Source organism: Bombus fervidus, chromosome 10 (genome assembly GCF_041682495.2).
Source record: "Bombus fervidus isolate BK054 chromosome 10, iyBomFerv1, whole genome shotgun sequence".
NCBI classification, from domain to species: Eukaryota; Metazoa; Arthropoda; class Insecta; order Hymenoptera; family Apidae; genus Bombus; species Bombus fervidus.
Genome location: NC_091526.1, coordinates 13,397,810 through 13,416,800, shown reverse-complemented (window position 1 = coordinate 13,416,800; position 18,991 = coordinate 13,397,810). Strand labels below are relative to the sequence as shown.

General features: G+C 44.5%; 1 protein-coding gene across 1 annotated transcript; it reads left to right on the top strand.

Annotated features, from left to right (window-relative positions):
* Positions 1-658: 658 nt before the first annotated feature.
* LOC139991341 (uncharacterized) lies at positions 659-5,009 on the top strand. Its single transcript, XM_072011320.1, has 2 exons — positions 659-2,280; positions 3,869-5,009. The coding sequence occupies exons 1-2, from the start codon at positions 1,295-1,297 to the stop codon at positions 4,212-4,214; spliced, it is 1,332 nt and encodes a 443-aa protein (XP_071867421.1). The 5' UTR covers positions 659-1,294; the 3' UTR covers positions 4,215-5,009.
* Positions 5,010-18,991: the final 13,982 nt, after the last annotated feature.

Below are 18,991 nucleotides of genomic sequence, written 5' to 3'. Positions count from 1 at the left end.
TTGAAAATTTGTGGATAGAAAATAAGCGGCGTCGCTTCAAGTATTTTACGAGCAAGTAAATAATTAATTTCTCCGTGTCGTGGAGTATCGTTTAACGTTTCATCAATTCGGCCTGCGAGCATTTCTATCAACCTGACAGTGTATCCGCGTATTCGGACTGTTGAACGTGCGAATAGCTCGCGAACGAACAAGCAACGCCGTATTTACATTGTTTATTACCAGACGTGTACATATCGTGCCTGGTGACACACGCCATGACAGAATTTGCTGTTCGTTACTTTCACGGTTTACGGTATGTTACGTAAGTACCTCGTAATTCTTAATTCGCGACGTTTTAACGATAGCCATGGACACAGAAGCGCAGAGATTTATCGATACATTGTTAGACAGAAATTAATTTAAACATCGAGCTCTAACGGCGTACAAATTGAATAAAATCTATGCTCGCGAAAATCTAAAAGAGTAGCGTGTGCGTTAGCGATCAGGTTAGCGTTGGAAAAGTTCCTATGAAAAATCTACTCTTAATAAAGAGATAATCGCGTTGCACGAACCGAAACACCCGCAAAATCATCGGATTCGTGACAAATTACGCGTACGTTACAATTCTATGAATTTATTTCGCGTTTTTACGGTTTAGACCGCTATAAAACCGCGGGGGATTTGCTGATCGACCGCCGCACAAAAATCTTCCATGTACGAGGGTCTGATGCGCGACTCTTAGTAGCGCATCGTCCTCGTAATTCCCATTGAGACAGAAACGATATCGTAACGACGGCGACAGCGGATAGCTGACGCGCGCGCACGCAGTCGCGCGTGCACGCGAGATTACGAACGACGCCGTTTACGCCGAAACGGCGAGCAATTGCGGGCCAGCTGTGGCTCTCTCTCCTGAATCCAGGGCCCGTTTCTCGCGGACGGTCCCAACTCGCCTCGGATACCTGCCACCAGGTGTCTCCACGAGCAGTGCCCAGCAGCGAGAGGCAGGAGCAGTCGTCGGGGCGCCTTCGCACCGCCAGCATCGCGCGCGTCTTTCCTCTTTACCGTTTCCACGTTCGTCCACCTTGTCGCGTTCCTGGACGATTACTCGCCATCGAGCCGCGAAATTGCCGAGCATGAGGTCCGCGATCCACGCTGAGACCCGTTCGATCGGTCAGTGAACCAACGATCCAATCCGATTCATCGATCTCGTCATCAACGAAAACCGTCGGATCGATAGGTTACTCTCGCCAATGGTGCAGGCAACACGTCGGCAATCCCTCAGTCAGACCCGTGACGATTCTAGCGACGGGGGAGGATGCAACAGCAACAACAACAGCAGGACCAGGAGCAGGACCGGGGAATCGTAATGGTCCCGTCCTCCTCCTCCTCCTCCTCCTCCTCCTCCTCCACATCGGCGACCACGTCCACCAGCACCGAGCTTCGAGACGTCGCCAGTGTCACAGAGGCTGGATTACCGAATTTCACGTTGCAGAGCGTGGCTCTTGGACTACAAGGAGCGCTTCTCGCTGCCCTCCAGAGAGTCGCTCTGCTTCCACCTGGACATGCCGCTGCCGCGGCGCTCAATCTCCAGGCATTGGAGACATACTTGACTCTTCATCGTCTTCACGCTAGCAGCACCGCACCGGCTGTTAGTCCGTCGTCCAGTTCGGGGCTCGCCAATCAGAGGTGTTCACCGGTCAATACCGGTCTAGAGACGGCGCTGACTTCGACGATACCGTCGAAGAACGATCAGCTAGCTGCTGAGAGGCTGTTGCAATCCCCGGACGACGAGGAAGAGGCACGGTTGGATTTTATCGCAGATCCCGACGACGATTTGGCTCTGTTGGAGGAGCAGCAAGTGTTGTTGAGAGACACTTCCGTGGCGACGTCCTCCGTTAATCACGAGGCGCTGTTGCGACGGATATCGGAAGGAAATCGCGCTAGTTCGAGTTCTACGACGACGATACCGCAGTCGTCGTCTCTGTCGCAGATAGCGGCTTCTTCGTTCACGTCCCCGGCCCCGTCGTCCGCCTGTTCCTCGTCCTCTTCTTCGTCGCTGTCCTCGTCTTTGTCCTCGTCGTCGCCGCTTCAAGCCACGTCCACTTCCGCCGAGTCGAGCATACCGCGGACGTGCAGGGCGTCCAGGCCCAAGAAGCAATTCATCTGCAAGTTTTGCAGCCGACAGTTCACGAAAAGCTACAATCTGCTGATACACGAAAGAACGCACACCGACGAGCGGCCGTACTCGTGCGACATTTGTGGAAAGGCTTTCCGACGGCAGGATCACCTGAGGGATCATAGGTAAGAATGGAGAATGGCACGTCGTGAATCGGTTTATGGATGCACGTTGTGGTTCCGTAGATTATTTTACACGAATGGCATACCGTGAAAGCGTTGCGAATTTACTTAGAATTTATTAAAAACGTGCATCAAGATTTCCTGGAATTTTGAACGTTTTATCGCTTGTTTTTTCAGGTTTTTCCAGTTAGTCGTTGATCGAAAGTTTAGAGCTTTCTGTTGGGACATCTTTCTAACAGGAATTTGATTCGTCCTATGGATTTTTCGAAGCCGAGTTTCTTTCCAATCTAAATGTTTATTAGCGATATCAAAGATCTTGAAACTTTTAGCCCTTGATCGAGATTTTATCGATCCTCTTGAAGGTTAACGTTTTATACTTTTGCGAGAAGTTTTTACCAAACTTCTCGCAAAAAGTACACAAATTCTTATCGATCGAAAAGCTTCGACACCAGCCGTGATAATTGCAAATCATTACGAACTGGAATTGACGATAATTGAACTCAATTTACCCGCATTCAAAGATGCCGGTTGAAGTTATTAAAAAATTAGCTTGAAGGGGGATCTCTTCGCGGAAGAGACGCGCAAGATAAAGCTACCATTATATATGCTGATGAGCCGAGGGAAGTGTGTACGGCAAAAGTAGTTATACCAATCATGGCACCTCGTGAAACGGGCTTTCTTCCCCGTGAGGTGTTTGAGCGCACGCGCGAGCGAGCACACGAGCCTGTTCAAATTGATTGCAATGTTCGTGTGCCGTCTAAATACGACGAAATGATACGGTCCAACATGTAATTATGACGGCGATCAGAATATAGCTACGGTGTATTAATTACGTTGATCAATTCGTGACAATTTATCGGGCTTTTTGTATCTTGATCATTAATCACGACGACACGATACATTCGCAATTCCCGTTAATTGGACTCGACCATTGAGCTTAAAAATAGTCGTAGTATATGTTCCTCGTGTTATCTGTTTTTTTAACTAACGTATATTGTACGCTGTTCCTTTTATCGCTTTATGGGAGGGACGACGAAACGCTTGGTGATTTATCGAAATGAAAAATTGAAAGCATTTTGACGATTGTTCGAGGAAGACGAAATTAATTTTAATTCGCTTAAATTCGATAGTTGGACGATTGCGCTGAAATTCTCCATCGGTCTGATATTTTTATTCGCATTGTTATTTATATAGATACTTTGCTTCAGACACGTATAGTAATATTTAAACATCCTTATTCGTGTCACTAAATGCTTACTATATACTTATAATCTTAGTTGACACACACACACGTTACTACTCTTTTCCATGTCTCTAACAACTCAAACATCCTCTCACCAGTATATACGCACTCCCAAACTTCAGTCTAACCTAACCTAAGCCAATAATAAACCACTTTCACCCGAACACTCGTTCATCTCGGAAAGCCAAACGAAAATTTCCACGCTCAGCCGCTCCGACAATCATTAATCCCCCTAATCCCTCTAATCCCATTACTGACCATTTCAACCTCTCCATCCGAACATCTGTCATCGACATCATCGCGCGTGCATTTGAATCAAGAGAAAAATCGATCTTTCATTCGTTCCAGGTACATCCACAGCAAGGAAAAACCGTTCAAATGCGCGGAATGCGGCAAGGGATTCTGCCAAAGCAGAACCCTCGCGGTGCACAAGATTCTACACATGGAGGAATCGCCCCATAAGTGTCCCGTATGCGCCAGGAGTTTCAATCAGAGGAGCAACCTGAAGACCCACCTTCTCACGCACACGGACATCAAACCTTACCATTGTGCATCCTGCGGCAAGGTGTTCCGCAGGAACTGCGATCTCAGGAGGCACTCGTTGACTCACAATTTGGGTGTATCGACGTCACCACCGCCGCCGGGGATACCTGTGCCTGGCACCGGGGCCGTGGTGCTACAGGAGACGTCTTAGTGTTCCGTCCACCGATCGCGGCAAGTCTGGCATTGTACTAGGAAAATTTATTCACGTACGGACTCGAGAAAAATTTTCAGGCTGGTCATTCGGACGGTTCATACGTACAGTGGAACTCTATTTATTGGAACGAAATTTCTAGAACTAGTGCTCGACTAAACGTTCTCCTGTCCATTAAATTCTTTTAGATTCGATTCGAACGAATTTCGTCGCGCGAGCGTTCCGACAAAGTATTGAATTATACAGCGAAATATACACGAGCACGTTGATTTCTATCATATAAACGAAAAATCTGATAAATAGTAGGGAGAATCAGCAAACTCCTATTATGTGAACTACTTGGATCCCGACAGGTTTAGATAAATGGAGTTCTACCGTGAGTTGGTACATCGGTGATATTACTTTTTGGTATATCGATCGTGATCTAAATATGGTTCAAGAGTGGATTGGTTAATATTGGGAGTTATTCGAGACGAGAAAATAGGTAATGGAAACTCGTGCGAGTTAAGCGGACCTTCCGTCCTTGATTTTTAGTGTGTTTTTAGCTGCGTATGTATTTCGTAGTTGTTAATACATAGGGTATAATTATAACTGCATATCAGGATGTTATTCACGGATTCATGATCGTTAGATCTGTAATTATGTTACGCACGACGTATTATATGTATGTATAGGTAGCCGGAGTAGGACATACAAAAGGATCGCCTCGTATTTCTTTCACACTGTGTACCTACGTGCCCACGTTGTGTTTCGTTTGTACGTGTAAAATAAACTTTTATTATATTATTTTTTAAACTCTCGTTGTCGTTGATGTTTTTGGCCAGTTCCTTTCCTCGTGAAAATGAAAATTAATTTCCAAGATTTTTTAAGATCACTCTCGTTTATCAGTCTCGTTTATCAGAGCGATGAGAAATATCTTAAAAGATATCATCAACCGCGTACACTTCGTAATATACTGCGTTACTTCGTGCATAATACATTTAAGTAAAAAGCAGCGTCTATCTACAGTAGAATAAGCACAAGGCAACAGCAACGAAGTAGAAGAAGTTAAAGTAGAAGTAGAAGAAGAAAAGGACGAAGAAGAAAGAACAGCAGCAGAGAGAACGACGACGAAGAAGAAGAACAAGAAGAAGAAACGCGTGTATCGTGTTACAAAGAACGAGGCCGCCAGGTGCGCGGGACATGACACCGCGATACGTCTAGGGTTACGTTTCTTTTTCGAAGGTAGGTGCTGGAAAGGCACGAGGTGGGTCCGAATACGCTATTTCGGGCCCGGGAACGGGCCGAACACGGGACAGCTCGCGTCGATAAGGAGAATCTCGTACGACCGGTCGACTTCCACTTCTTCCAACAGGCTGCTCGACTAGGAGTTCGTTCTCGAACTTGGAAACTCGAGGAATTTCGATCCGGATCAGAAATAAAAAAAAAAAAAAAAAAAGAAAGAAAGGGTAGAGAAGAGAGGAAAGGAAGGGAAGAGTGAAACCTCGTGTCTCAGCCTTGTAAAGCGAATTTACATAATTTCTTGACAGCTAGTGCGGTGAAATTAATTCGCCGGGATATAATCCAGGTACCATTCGATATTCACGACACAAGTTGCATTATTTCCCGATGATTTTGATTTCGCCATTAGTTTGTCGCAGGCTTCGGATTTTAACTAACGATATTTCAGGAGAATACGATTGACACCCATCGGTTAGCCAACCTTTTCACTCGTTTTAATTTGCTTCGGCTTCTAGCAATTTTATTTTCTTCGAAATTTGTACACGGGTTTCGCTGAAGCGTATTCGATGGTTATCGGCGTCGTTAAAAGTTATCGAACGAAAAGAAGAGAGAAGATAAAACCATCGTCGAAAATGCTGATCTCTGTCTCACGGCGCGGAAAGCGTATCGTCAGGTAGATACGTATTAAATCGCGTATTAAGTCTGTCATTTCCTCGTTTAAAAGCGAAGAGAGGTATAAACCGGTAGGATCCAGGTATAAGGTGAAAAGGGAAAAGAGCAAGAGAGACGGCAGAAGAGACTTGAAACGGGCCGGAGAGTTCCCTCGAGCATGGTGGAAGAAACGAAGGTAAGGATGGGAGTTAAAGGGGACATAGAAGGACCACACGCACGCGCCGCCCACAGATACGCTATCACTTGGCTACAACCAACGTGATCTGCATGCGCATGTCCTCTCTTCGTCACGAACTTGGGAGAGAAGAAAAAGAAAAAAAAAAAAAAGAAAAAAGAAAAAAAGAAAGAACATCGAGGGATCAGAGAAAAGGAAAGGTGAATCTGCCCTCCGCCTCCTCTTCTTCGTCTTCTTTTTCTTCTTCTGTTTCACCCCCTTCGCTCACCTACCTTCGCTGATTTAAGGGGTTGGCAGAGCGTCGATAACACGTCTGGTCGGACCTACACTTCGTCCCTACGGAATTTCTTTTTCCTTCTTTACCATCGCTCGTTTCTTCCTTCGCTTTCAGCTAAGTTTCCTTCGTTCCTCGCGTATGGATACGTTTACACGCGTGCCTCGAAGAAAAGACGATTGGGTTACTCTTTCTTGGCGATACCGGTGTCACTATCGTTTTGTAACTGCTAGGCCGTTTGACTCGCAACGCGATCCTGCGACGAACCGGATGCGATTCTTCGTTACTCTTGAATTTCCTAATTTGACCGATCTTTGACTTATATTTTTTGTTACGCTATTTCAGAATTTTATGAGAAGCAGTGAACTTTTTATAATGAATTTCACAACGACTTCTCACAGAGTTGAGAAATTCGTTAGCGGACAAGTCCACAATTTATACAACGAAATCGTTAAACTTAACTCGTGACACTTATTCAACCCGATGTAATATGCAAATTTCAACGCAACCGTTAACACTCGAACAAAATTGCACATTGTATGAAAATTTCTAGTCCGCGTTGTTGGATGGAAATCACGGCAATTAAAAAAAACGTATATCTATTAATATGTTAATCGCTTCGGCATAATTCTCGTCGATATGTACGAATCTTTCCACTTCTTGATTAAACCTTTCCATCGGATGCCTGCATGAGTAATTTCTATTGAGGCACCGATTTGAACTTTAGATATCAGATTGCGAGAAATGATAGCCGTATGTCGATGCTGTAATTATTTTCATGTTTCAATGCTTAAAATATGTGCTGCTCATCATATATCAAAGTTCACTCGAACGCTATATCCGAGCTGCTTTGTTTCATCTGGCTGCATAATATTCTTCGCTTCTTCTTGTCTCACCTCCGTCAAGACAATATCGAATTGGTCGTTGTTCAACAGATATTTGACAGATAATAATGACAAAGTGTTGTAACGTACGTGTTATTTAATTATTTCAATCGTTGCGTCCTTACGATTGCTCGTTTACAATCTGCCTGTAAACATTTTCTTTCGTAGATTGAATACCGTCTGCGAAACAATTTATTTCGACACTTTTACTTTTCACTACTGGAGTGGAAGATGAAATTAAAAAATTAACTTTCCGAGAAAAGAAAGCTGGCGAAATATTTCAACCAATAATTTAGGAACGACTATAAGTATAAATGAAAAACGAACAAAGCGATTCTTTGACAAATCACAGTACGCGGTACATACGAAGTGAGCGCTGATAATCGAAAAGGAGAGATCAGAAAGAAGAAACCATGTGAGATATACATACGCGGTCGTCAAATAATATTTTCACGAGCGCCTTGTTCCCGGACGTCATTCGCATTATTTTCAGTTCGCTACTTCGCCGCGATCCCACGACACATTCAGCTGGGATCGGTGGCCAATTAAACCGGTGCCGCGAAAGTCTCGTGAATTTATCTTTCCTGGATCGTTTGCGAAATTATCATCGCGCGGACAGGACGCGAATCGTCGTATGCGAATCGAAGGCCGTTTTGCGGATTCTGTGCGTATCCTATAGGATACACACGATGTTAACGTATTCATAAAATAATTTATCGTATGGCTAGTTTGTACTCGATTATCGTGTTCTGAACGTTCTTAAAGCTGTGTACCGATTTGGGTAACGGCTACCTCAAATCACGCGAGATAAGTACGCGCAATTACACGTATATATACAAACACCGAGACGCCTTTAATATTACGCGAACGAATTCATAAAGCCGTCGAACGATTATAACTCGTACCGTTTTCGTTTTACGCGTCATTCTGTGGATAAATAAATAAATAACAAGCCGTACATGCTCTTGTGCACGAGGTACCCGGTATAACGTCTTCATAGCCGGCTGAACGAAGTTGTACTTGCCGATATACGATCGGTGGATGCACACGCAGAAGGTGGCCACCCGCAATTTCGCAGGCGCGTATCGTTTAACAGCTAAAACGTGCGAGTGGCCCCGGTCCTTCTCAGTTTCGACGGTCTTTCTTTCATTTATATTTCCACGATCAACAAACAGCACCAACTTTGGCATCGGATTGTCTGATTTAATCCTTCGCCTTGCAATTTGTTTAGTGGCTGAAAATCCGAATCTACTGGCACCGTATCGACTAACAAGTACTTTACGATAGAAAGCTTGTTAATATCGATGCTATCATTGGTCAAGGCAGTAATCGAAAGAAGCAACTTTTTAAGGAGATAATGACTCTTAAGGATTTTAACAATTTTGCTTAAATTATGCTTCAATTAAATATATTTCCTTCGTCTTCACTAGACGCGCCCTACGTTCTTTCAAAGTCTCAGAAATGTCGAATCTTATCGATAATCGTGAACTTCTTTCGCAACTTTGCGCGAATCTTTCGCGAGCAATTAAAAGGAATTGGTAATGGGTCGGTGATTTAGCGACAACGAAAAGAATGAGAGAGTAAATTACAATACGCCTTTGCCCGGATGTGACACTTTGAATGGACAAAAATCGCGCGGCTCGGCTCGCGTCCACTCGTGATTGGCGGAACGGCGTGGAGCGTGTGCACCGTACACGCGTGTGCGTACGCTCGTTCGCCAGCGTGCCAGACCACGAAATACGGACGGGCGGACAGGATGACGGACGACGGGACGCCCTGGGCAACCGAGCGGTGACTCGCGCGACACAGCCTCGCACTCGCCCACGTATTCCACGCGAATACGTACCCTCCTCCACCTTATGCCGCTTTTCCTTTTCCTTCGTTCATTCCCGCCCTCTCTTAGTCTTTCGTCGCTATTTCCCTTTGATCCTCCTGCTGCGAAGCTTCTTCGTCTCTTTTCTCTTTTTTCACGCTCGTATCCTAACTTTTTCTATTTTCTCGCTCTTTTCGCTGATTTCCTAGGGGTGGATTACGAAACAACCCATCTGTCCGTAGAAAGAATCCTAATCATAAAGATAACGACTGTCAGTGAATGGATGGTCGACGCCTATCGTATAATCTGCTTTTCGCGCTAAGAAAATTTGATCGCGCTTTACGTCCAGTATGCGAGAAATCATTTACAGCTCCAAAAACTAATTAACGTTTAATAGCATGGATAATTTTTCGTTCGTGTATTGAGAGAGGACTGACGTGTTTTAAAATGGTTGTCGCGAAACCATAAACGCAAGAGCCGAAGAAAACGAAATCGTGGATTTTATTTACGTCGGATAGGACACGTTCTTCGCGTGGACTTCCTCGTTCCTTTTCTTTGAGAGTCTTCTTCTTGCGGGCAGCCGCAAGTATAGCCAAGAACGCGCGACCATCGTCATCATCATTGTCTAAAGGATATTCAGGAACTACGTCGTGGGGCATCATGGTCGGTCGCATAAGCGATCTCTTGCGAAACGTTACAACCTGCGGTCGGTCTCTGCTTCCCTTTGCCCTCCCTTTTCGCCGCACTCGGTGCAAGTGCGACGAATCGAAGCATAAAATTAGGCGTCGCGTTACTGCATTTGCGTATGACGTTAGTTGTCAAACCCTTCGGGCGAGAATTATTTTATTTTACCGTGTAAAAGGGTAGGTGAGAAGAGACTGCGGAAAATTGATTCCGTCGAAGGTCCAGCGTACCTTTTCAAGCATCGAAAGAGGAAATCTATAGCGATGATGAAAAAGACGTTGATAATTCTAACGAGTAAGATAATTCCGTCGAAGAAACTGGCGTGGGTGGTCAAGAAGATACGAAAACTAAATGTGGGAAGCTCATCGAAAGCGAAAGAATTTCGTTATCTACTTTTTACAAATATAGTTCGTTCTATTTTCACGTTTCTATCGTAAGAATATTTTTGTTCTCCGTCGTATATTGACATTGAGCTACGAACAAGGCAGCAAGGGGCACGCGGTACCATTCTTGGTTTCCACTAGTTCGTCCTCTTCGTTTCTTTTTCGTCGCTGTTGCCCGTTTCACCTTTTCTTACGCGCTAAATGACCAAGTTAACAACGGGATGGGAGGTAAACGAGAAACGTACGAACTGTGAAGAACAGCGGGATAGTAACTCAAACGAAACACGCGTATTAGTTTCTGTAAGTATGTACTGTGAGGGCAATTTGAAGAGTTATGGCAGTTTGCCATTTAACCTCTCTACAGTCTCGCGGCACGATGGTACTCTGTTTGTTTTCTGCCGCGTAATTCAATGACCGAATACTACAAAGGAACACGTCTATTCAATTTTATTCAATTTCGAATTAGAAGTTTCGATTTCAACGAAGATTATTTGTTCTATTCGCTAAATGTTTCAAATCTATGAAACAAAGATCTTTCGTGGCAAATCTGGCACGTCGCAGAAAAGAAACTTTTAAGGCTAAACGAAGGTAGAAAGCGGCGAGTAAGTGCTTGTACTTGGCGGCACTCGTTGTACTCGCTGTAGTTTCAAATTTCACGAGTAACCACGATTTCAAGTATACCGAACGTAAGGATCCTCGCAAAAGAGATGTATTTAAGGAAAATATACTTGCATGTTACCACGATATTACGTCTTTAAGGTAACGAAGACTGGTGTAACATCGATACGGAATGTCCGTAGATATCCGGAGAGGCTTCTCCGACCGTTTTCTTCTTTTCTTCCATAGTTGCGCGTACACAATCCGACTACTTATTATATTACCGATGTATACCCTCGGTTAACTATGTTTTACTATTTTATTATTTCACTTATTCGCGTGTAAGCCATTCTACTTCTCTTTAAGCTCGATTCATATAGTTCATTTGTTCGTTTTACTCATATGCTGTCGATTCTTGTACGATTTCTATATTATACCGTAATATAGGTTTATTGCATAGGAATCGACGAGTGTTAGCGAACTCTCGAAGGTATTTTTTTTATTCCAGGTAAATTCTTCTAATCTAAAAGATCGTTCTTTTATCTCGTTACCAAAAGAAGAAAGTACAAGTATCGTAGGTAATCTCAACGTATAATAGTTGTAAAAATTTCATGGTAGAAGGGATTTCTTTTCATAACGCACAAAAGCATTGAAATTGCGAGAATACCAGTCGTGTGAGGCGAGCCTTAAAGCCCGTTGCCGACGTACATACGATCCGACTACTTATTACGTTACCAATATATCCCTCCGTCTTTACTCGTTACATTACTTCATTGATTTACACCTTTTACAGTTTATTCTCTCGCTGCCCCCTCGCCAGATTGGGCTGGAACATGATATTTGCTTCGCCTCCTATTGAAATATCGTCGGACATAGTTAACCTCTTAAGTCAGTGCAGTGAATATATTCACCGTGACAAGCGGTTCGTCCTGTGCATAAACTCACTTCAAGAGGTTCGACCGGCAACGAACGATTGTCCATTCAGAAAAGTTATCAACACTATTCGAAAGGATCGTGTAAGACCTTTGGAAACTTGATACACATTGCTGAAAAGTTGGAAAAATTCGACCGATCAAAAATTTATTGCATTTTAGTAGACACAGTAGATTTTGTTGCACTTTCATTCAGCGAGATGTGTTTATCACCGAAGCGACATTAAGGATACATTAATCTTGCAATAAATTACAGTTTCTGCGTAGTTTATTAAGCATAGAATGGGAATTTATAATTGTTAAAACTTGGTCGCTTGAAACATTGCCCGTGTTTTTGATTTATAAGAATCGAAGAAGGTTCGTAAATTTAAGGAATCACGAATCAAAAATCAATTTCTGATACAGGCAAAGTTGAAAAGAACTTGTTTCTCTCGCTTTAACTTAACGTTGCATTCGTATGACACATTGATGGAGCGATATATCACGATTTCACCATTTTTTTTTTTTTCACGCTTCGAAATGTCGTCACTTTGATAATTTATTTCGCAATTTGTATTTTATGTATTCTATTAGATTTAGTCACGACATTTGCCTCACCTTTTAGAATATTATTAAAAATAGATAAACGAGCTAAGAGCATTCTCACGGCTAAGATGGTTTCTTCATTTCAAAGACCTCGGGGCCTCTAAATCTTCGATCTCGATCGGATATTACAGCTTGTTTGTTATCTTTAATGCAAGCAATGCAAATAACGTTAATGATAGTTCGAAGCAAACTGCGACTTATCAGATGTATACTTTGACTTTTTCTCGAATAAATTATAAAGTAATAAGTAAAAATTGCGAGAAAACTCTGCCGATCTCGGTCGAGCATCTTATTTCCATTGGAAGATGTTATTTTTCTGACACTATCTTTCGTTTTCTATCGTGTATCTTTTATTTTTCCAATACTTCGTATTTCTGTAATTAATCATCTTCTATATAGCCTAACACGATACATATAAACGAATGCTGATCGTTTTGAATAAACAGCTAATCGTAAGTTTTCGACGTTTTAAAATCGTCCGAAAGTCTTTACGAATGTTCGTTACCGCAACGTTGTTCCTTATCGAATATTTGACTATCATAAATCGCGATTGAAGAAAGGTTGGGAAAGCAAACGCAGTTTCGTTTCTTCGTCGCACGCAAGCAAGGAAAGCTTGCCAACATCGAAGACTCCCGCTATCGGTTCCATCCCTCTCACCCCATTTACCTGTCAGCGTTCGCGCGCCCGTATCCGCTGCCAATAAAGCAACCCCAGCCAGCCGGAGTAATTGAAATGGTATTTTCGCGATTTCATTTTCAATATCTTCTCGCCTAAAAGCCTTAGGCTCGCGGCGGCCTGACATTTAGCTCACCTTTCCAGTGAAACATTGTTCGGCATAGAACGGCGGAACCGGCGAGGCTAAGAGCGTAGCCATGGTGGTCGGCCTGGAAGATGGTTTCCTCGTCCGGGAGAGGGCCTGAGCCGCTTAAATCTCCACAGTTTATGCGATCCTGCCGGTTCTCTCGATCGTTTTACGCGCGCCTCCTCTACGTAGTCGTACGACGATCTATCTACCTGTATCCGAGTACTGCTCTCCGGGACGTATCTCTCCTCGCCTCCCATGGAAACCAGCAGATAACGTAATTTTACGTGTGAATGCTTCGGGCCAGAACAGGTACCTGAACACCCAATACCAACGTCCAAGATAACGTGCCTCGATAATTTACACTGGCTGATTCATCTCGGAGTCCTCTATCCGCCTGGTCAGGTATACGTACGTATTCGTGGCCTTATTAATTGAAACACGCGCATCCTGCACCGAGGAGGGCCCATTCGTCGATTTCAGGACACTACTGGATCCCCTTTTAGACCTGTTTCTCTCGATAAGGTTATCGGTGACGCCGTATTACCGAATCTGTGAATTCGTGGAGGAATCCTGCTGGTTTCTAGTCAAATCTCCCAAGATATTCTAGTTGGAGCGAGGTTAGTGGACGCGTGTGCTTCGTTTGGTCTGTTTCTGTTTGTTCGAGGTGTTGGAACACGTATTATAGATAGGTTATGGGAAGGCTTGTTATTTTATCAGGGTTTCGTGAATGGATATTTAAGTTCGGTTAAGATATGTGATTTGAAACGTCGGGATTCTTTGATAATTACGATAGGATCCGACGTAGGAGGCAGTTGATTTCCGTGATTCAGTTTCCATTACTACAATTTCCATTCTTATTATCGGTCTTGATTATACGCTTCGTACTTTGTATGCATCGCGCGTTTATACAGAATAATATGAATTTCTTATACAAGCTCTGTTATCAGTGGTATAACCGAGAGCAGGCGAGTTCTTGGCGAAACATTTTCGCAGTCCTACGCTTCTATCTTTGGAAATTTATCTTGTTTAATCTTCTCGTTAAATCTTCGCCTATTTATCTACATTTTACTACGGGAATAAAAAAATGTCGAAAGTTTCGGGTGACAGTGTAGTTCGTGCGGCGTGCAGCTGTAACAACAAATCCAACCTTCTAACCTCGAAATCTGAAATTTCTCGTAAACGCCAGAAACGTAGACTCGTCGCGTTCATTTTTCCACGTAGACCGAATCAGGCTCAATAACCGTAAAACCCAGAGCATCCAAGTTCTCCTATCGACCGACGCACGAGCCATCGCGTTCGTCTTTACGAGGACATACCCCTTAATGTCCAACGTCTTCTTTCTTCTTTCTTTCACGCAGCGAGGTGTACACGAGCAGACCATGGTGCATTCTAACGAGTAAGTTCGAGGTTAGAACGACGAAGCGTCACGTTGGAATTTATTCAACAGGTTTACGAAGTGACGACGCGGCGAAACATCCATAATAGTGGCTCGTGGTCTCCTCTCGTAGCTCGATTATAATATAAATAAGAATTTATCGGCGCCGCGACGGCGTTAGCTTAAAAGGTTTACGTTTATTAATTCCGCTAATCCTCCCCTGAATCGAGCTCGAGACAGAGAAAAAAGGTTTCGAGCAAATGCTTGCCGTCTTTTCTTCCTAAAGAGACAACTTCTTCTTCTTCTTCTTCTTCTTCTTCTTCTTCTTCTTCTTCTTCCTCTTTTAGAGCTTCTTCCCTCATCGTTCCTCTGCCGATACGAGTTTCTCCTCCTTCTTCGTCCACCCCCGTTTCCTGTTCGTTGATCGTTCACTTTTTATGGCACGTTAGCGCCGTTCACGAGTAGCTCGGAGAAAAATAAAGTAGGGACATCCGACAGCGTTGACCGTTTCATGCGTCGAGCATCTTCAAGACCAGAAGAAGCACGCGAATCGATGTCGGATAACCGAAGAGGATCGATCGATCGTAGGGGAAGTTTTGCTTTTCGAAAGATCGCGCGTTGAAGGAAGTTTGCAGATCGATTTTGACCACTCGAAGTTTTCAACATTTTTCATCTTTTTTTTTTTAGCGAACTTCACGTATAGTTCACGTGTAATGGAAAGGTTTAGTCACCGTTCTAAGATCGATCGCCAATAGTAGTTGCGTTAAAGAAAAACTCTGACAGCCGAGTATTACTAAAGTTGTTATCGTTATGCTTTAACCAGTGATTGTAAAACTTCGCTAATAATACTTTAACCGTAGAAGAGAGCCAGGATCGTAAATTTCCGTTCCGTTTGAAGGAAGGCACGACGATTATGCCATAAAGCGCGACAACAGGTGTTAGTCTCACACGCGTACGAGGTAGAAAAGTCTGAAACGGTGAAGCGACTAATAATTAATAACCGAGTTGCGCCCACCGGCTGTCTCTCCATCGTGTTCACACTTTCCGCTTTTCGACGTAGGTGTCTACTTTAAAATTCCACGGCGGATTTAATCGTGATGCGTTTCGGAATCTGAAGGGAGGACAATGTCGTAGGAAAGAAATGAAGAGAGAAGAGGCATCGGGTTTCAGGAGGTTCTTAAGTCGATCCGTGAGTCGTTCTTGACACCAGTATTTTCGGGGAACGATTACAGCGAGATGTTTCTCTTCTTCTCCCACGATCTTCACACGGGTTCTCTCGGCAATATACGGTTTGACACCTTTTGCATATCGAACCGACGTAACAACACAATTATATTAACATTTTACCAGTTGCTTTTTTTTTTCGTACGAGTATTTATGTACCGTTGCACAGCGCTTTCGCACAGTATCGTATTCCCACTGATTGAATTGCGGATTTCGTGTGAAACAAACGCACCTCAAAAAACCTTAGAAACTTGAAAAATAAGTTGACACGGATACACGCTCGCGAGCCTTCTTACGAAGCAATTCCTCGCGTAGCATAAACGGAACAAACAATGGCCAATCATTGGCTTAAATATGCATCTGAAAACAGCGCACGGAACATTCTTGAATTAATCACGATGTTCGTCCGTGTACTCCAGAAAATATCGATCGATGTTTCACCTTTGTCCGCGGTCCGCTAGAAAATCATCGAAACACCGCATCGGGACGAAGAGAAACGACGAACCGATGGGGAACACCATGAAGAAGAGGAAGAGCAAGAAGGAGGAGGAGGAGGAGGGACATGGTACATAGGTATATTGTACGGGCTCGAAGGCAGCTCCTTTGAAGTAACCCGTACGAGCCGGCCGGATGACAGGGAAGAAATCGAAATATGCGATGACTGCGCAGATGAAATATCCGTGTCCCTTAATGGCGAGCTCTTGGCTCGTCTCGTGGGTGTACGAGAGGAGAGAGATCTCGTCGCCTTTCTCGGGCCACCTTGATCTACTGGCTACGAGCCGAGATGTATAGGTGAAATCATGTGCGTGCCAACTGCTGTTTACTCGTTTTGCTTGCTAGAACGGCAAGGAAAAAGAAGAGTAACGCGATGGAAAAGCGGAAGAAGATAGGAGGATGAGAAGATACTTCTTCGTCTTGGTTTCTTCTTCCGTCAAGGTTATAGTTTGCTGGCAAATCGTTCAGATGGGGTGAAAAAAAAAAAAAAAGAAAAAAAGAAAAGAAAGAGAAAGTTGAAACTAATTATAAGAAAATATACTAATTATCGTGAGAGAATAAAATTATTCCGTCCCCTCGAACGATTAAGAAAACTACCAAATTCGATATGAAAAGCGAGAAGAGTTAAAAATAAACGTGGAATAGACGATTTCGAATTCCAGACGGCGAGTGTCCACGGGCGTACAAATTCCTCAGCCATAAATTCCTCCGGAACAGACCGCGAGACCGCAAGGATCTCCTATTAACAACAATACCGACAACACGATAAAGAAGCATTCATAATGAAATCAGCTCGATGGACGGTGATTTCGGTGGGCCTGGTGACCGGGACCGAGACTGCAGGAAGAAGATCGAGGAGGAGAATCGGCTCCCGCGGCAAGGTAGAAAAGGACGAGGAGTCCCGATGGAATCCCGTGGAGCGGAGTGGCGTGCATACGGGGGTGTGCCGCGTGCCAGACCCGAGGCCCTCTCCGTATAGGCTTCACAGGGGGCCCGTGGATGGGGGCCCCGTTCACCGTAAGATAAGGCCTCCTGGTGCGAGCCGACGACGCGCGACCGACAACCATGTCACATTATTACCATATAGGTACCGGTCGCGTCGTCACAACACCGCACGACCAACGTACCACCGCCGTTATGCGCCGCTAGCACGGCCGAGAAAAAAGGGAAACCAAGAAGAAATTCATCCTCTATTTTAGTTACGAACCGGTTCGATATCTTCCTTCTTCTGTTCATTCAGCCACCATGCGAACGGACCGTTTTGCGCTGCGTTGGGTGTCCTCGCGTAGAAACCGCGCTCCAGAGTGGTTACCGGTATGATGGAGATCGCTTGTTTGCTGGATTATGGGCTTGCCGGAGCGAAGTGTGTTGGTCCGTTTGGTTCGTTGTTTCTCGTGATTCGAGAGGCGAAGCGAGAGACCGTGGCGAGGGAGAAAGGTTGTTGTTTGTGAAAGGTTGGTGGCAAATATTGACCGTTCCTTTTGTGGGGCAGATCTTTGGTTTGGCTTAGGCGAAGCGTGCGAACGCGTGTGACTTGGCCAAGCACGTGCAGATCGTTATCCGTTATCGATAAAGAACTTATTCGGAGCGCTTACTTCTGTTATCGCAAAGCTGACTTTACCGATAAGGCGTGTTTTAAGAAATGACGCGAACACGTGACTCAGAGAAGCACGCGCATGGCGTTCTCCGATTACCTTTTACAATAAATTATCCGAGAAATAAAGCTAACCCACGAACAGACCAGCGCATAAAACTGTTCTACGATTCAGCTTCAAATTCGGTTAAAAAGATCTTGCCGACCTCAAACCCATTCGGCCCACGCCGAGACTGAAAAAACAGTGTCCCTACGTAGAACCTCCAATTCCAAGGAGATACCAATACAATCGTGTTTTGGCAAAATCATTCGGAACTCCCACACCGAGGCCAGTCCAGGCGCAAGGATCGTTACTTTAAAACGTTCGCTACGAAAAATCGCGTGGAAACCATCGGATTGTCTCGAATTTCTCGACAGGCGAACGTAACGTACCTCTCGAAGACAGCTACCGGTGCTGATCGATCGTAAAATGACACGGTTTACTAAAGCGGACGATTCGTAGACTAATACCGTTCCGTTCCTTTGAGCAAGACTGCACCAAGCCGTAGTAAAATCGGCTAAATCATTGGTCGGTTGACTCGTGTGAATCGCCCAGCGAAATCAACTGCCCGAAGGTGTGGTACCCTATCTTCGTTTCCGTCTGTCCACTCTCTATTTCTCCCAGTCTTGTTCCAACTGTCCCGGCTGTTAGGCGCGTATAAACACGGCCAGGTATGGAACCGCAGGTAAGAGCCATGGTGGTCGGTGGCGGACACTCGCGAGATAAACTTTACTGCGTACGGGTAACACGTACAGGTAGGTACGAGCAGCTCCACCGACCATTGTAACCGGCAGGACAGCCGTCTTTTATCGGCCCGATGATTCGTAACGTTCGCGCTTTTCGACGGATTTAATCGGCTTCCTGTTGATTATCCGGAAATTGAACGCGATGAGATAAAAGTTTATCGATGTCCGGCATTCGGCCGAGACACTCGAGAGAAATTTCTGTTCAAACGTTCGTCGTTTGTGTGCTGTTCCAGGCACTCGATCTTTTAATTGGTCGATGTAGTTCTCCGTGATATCAG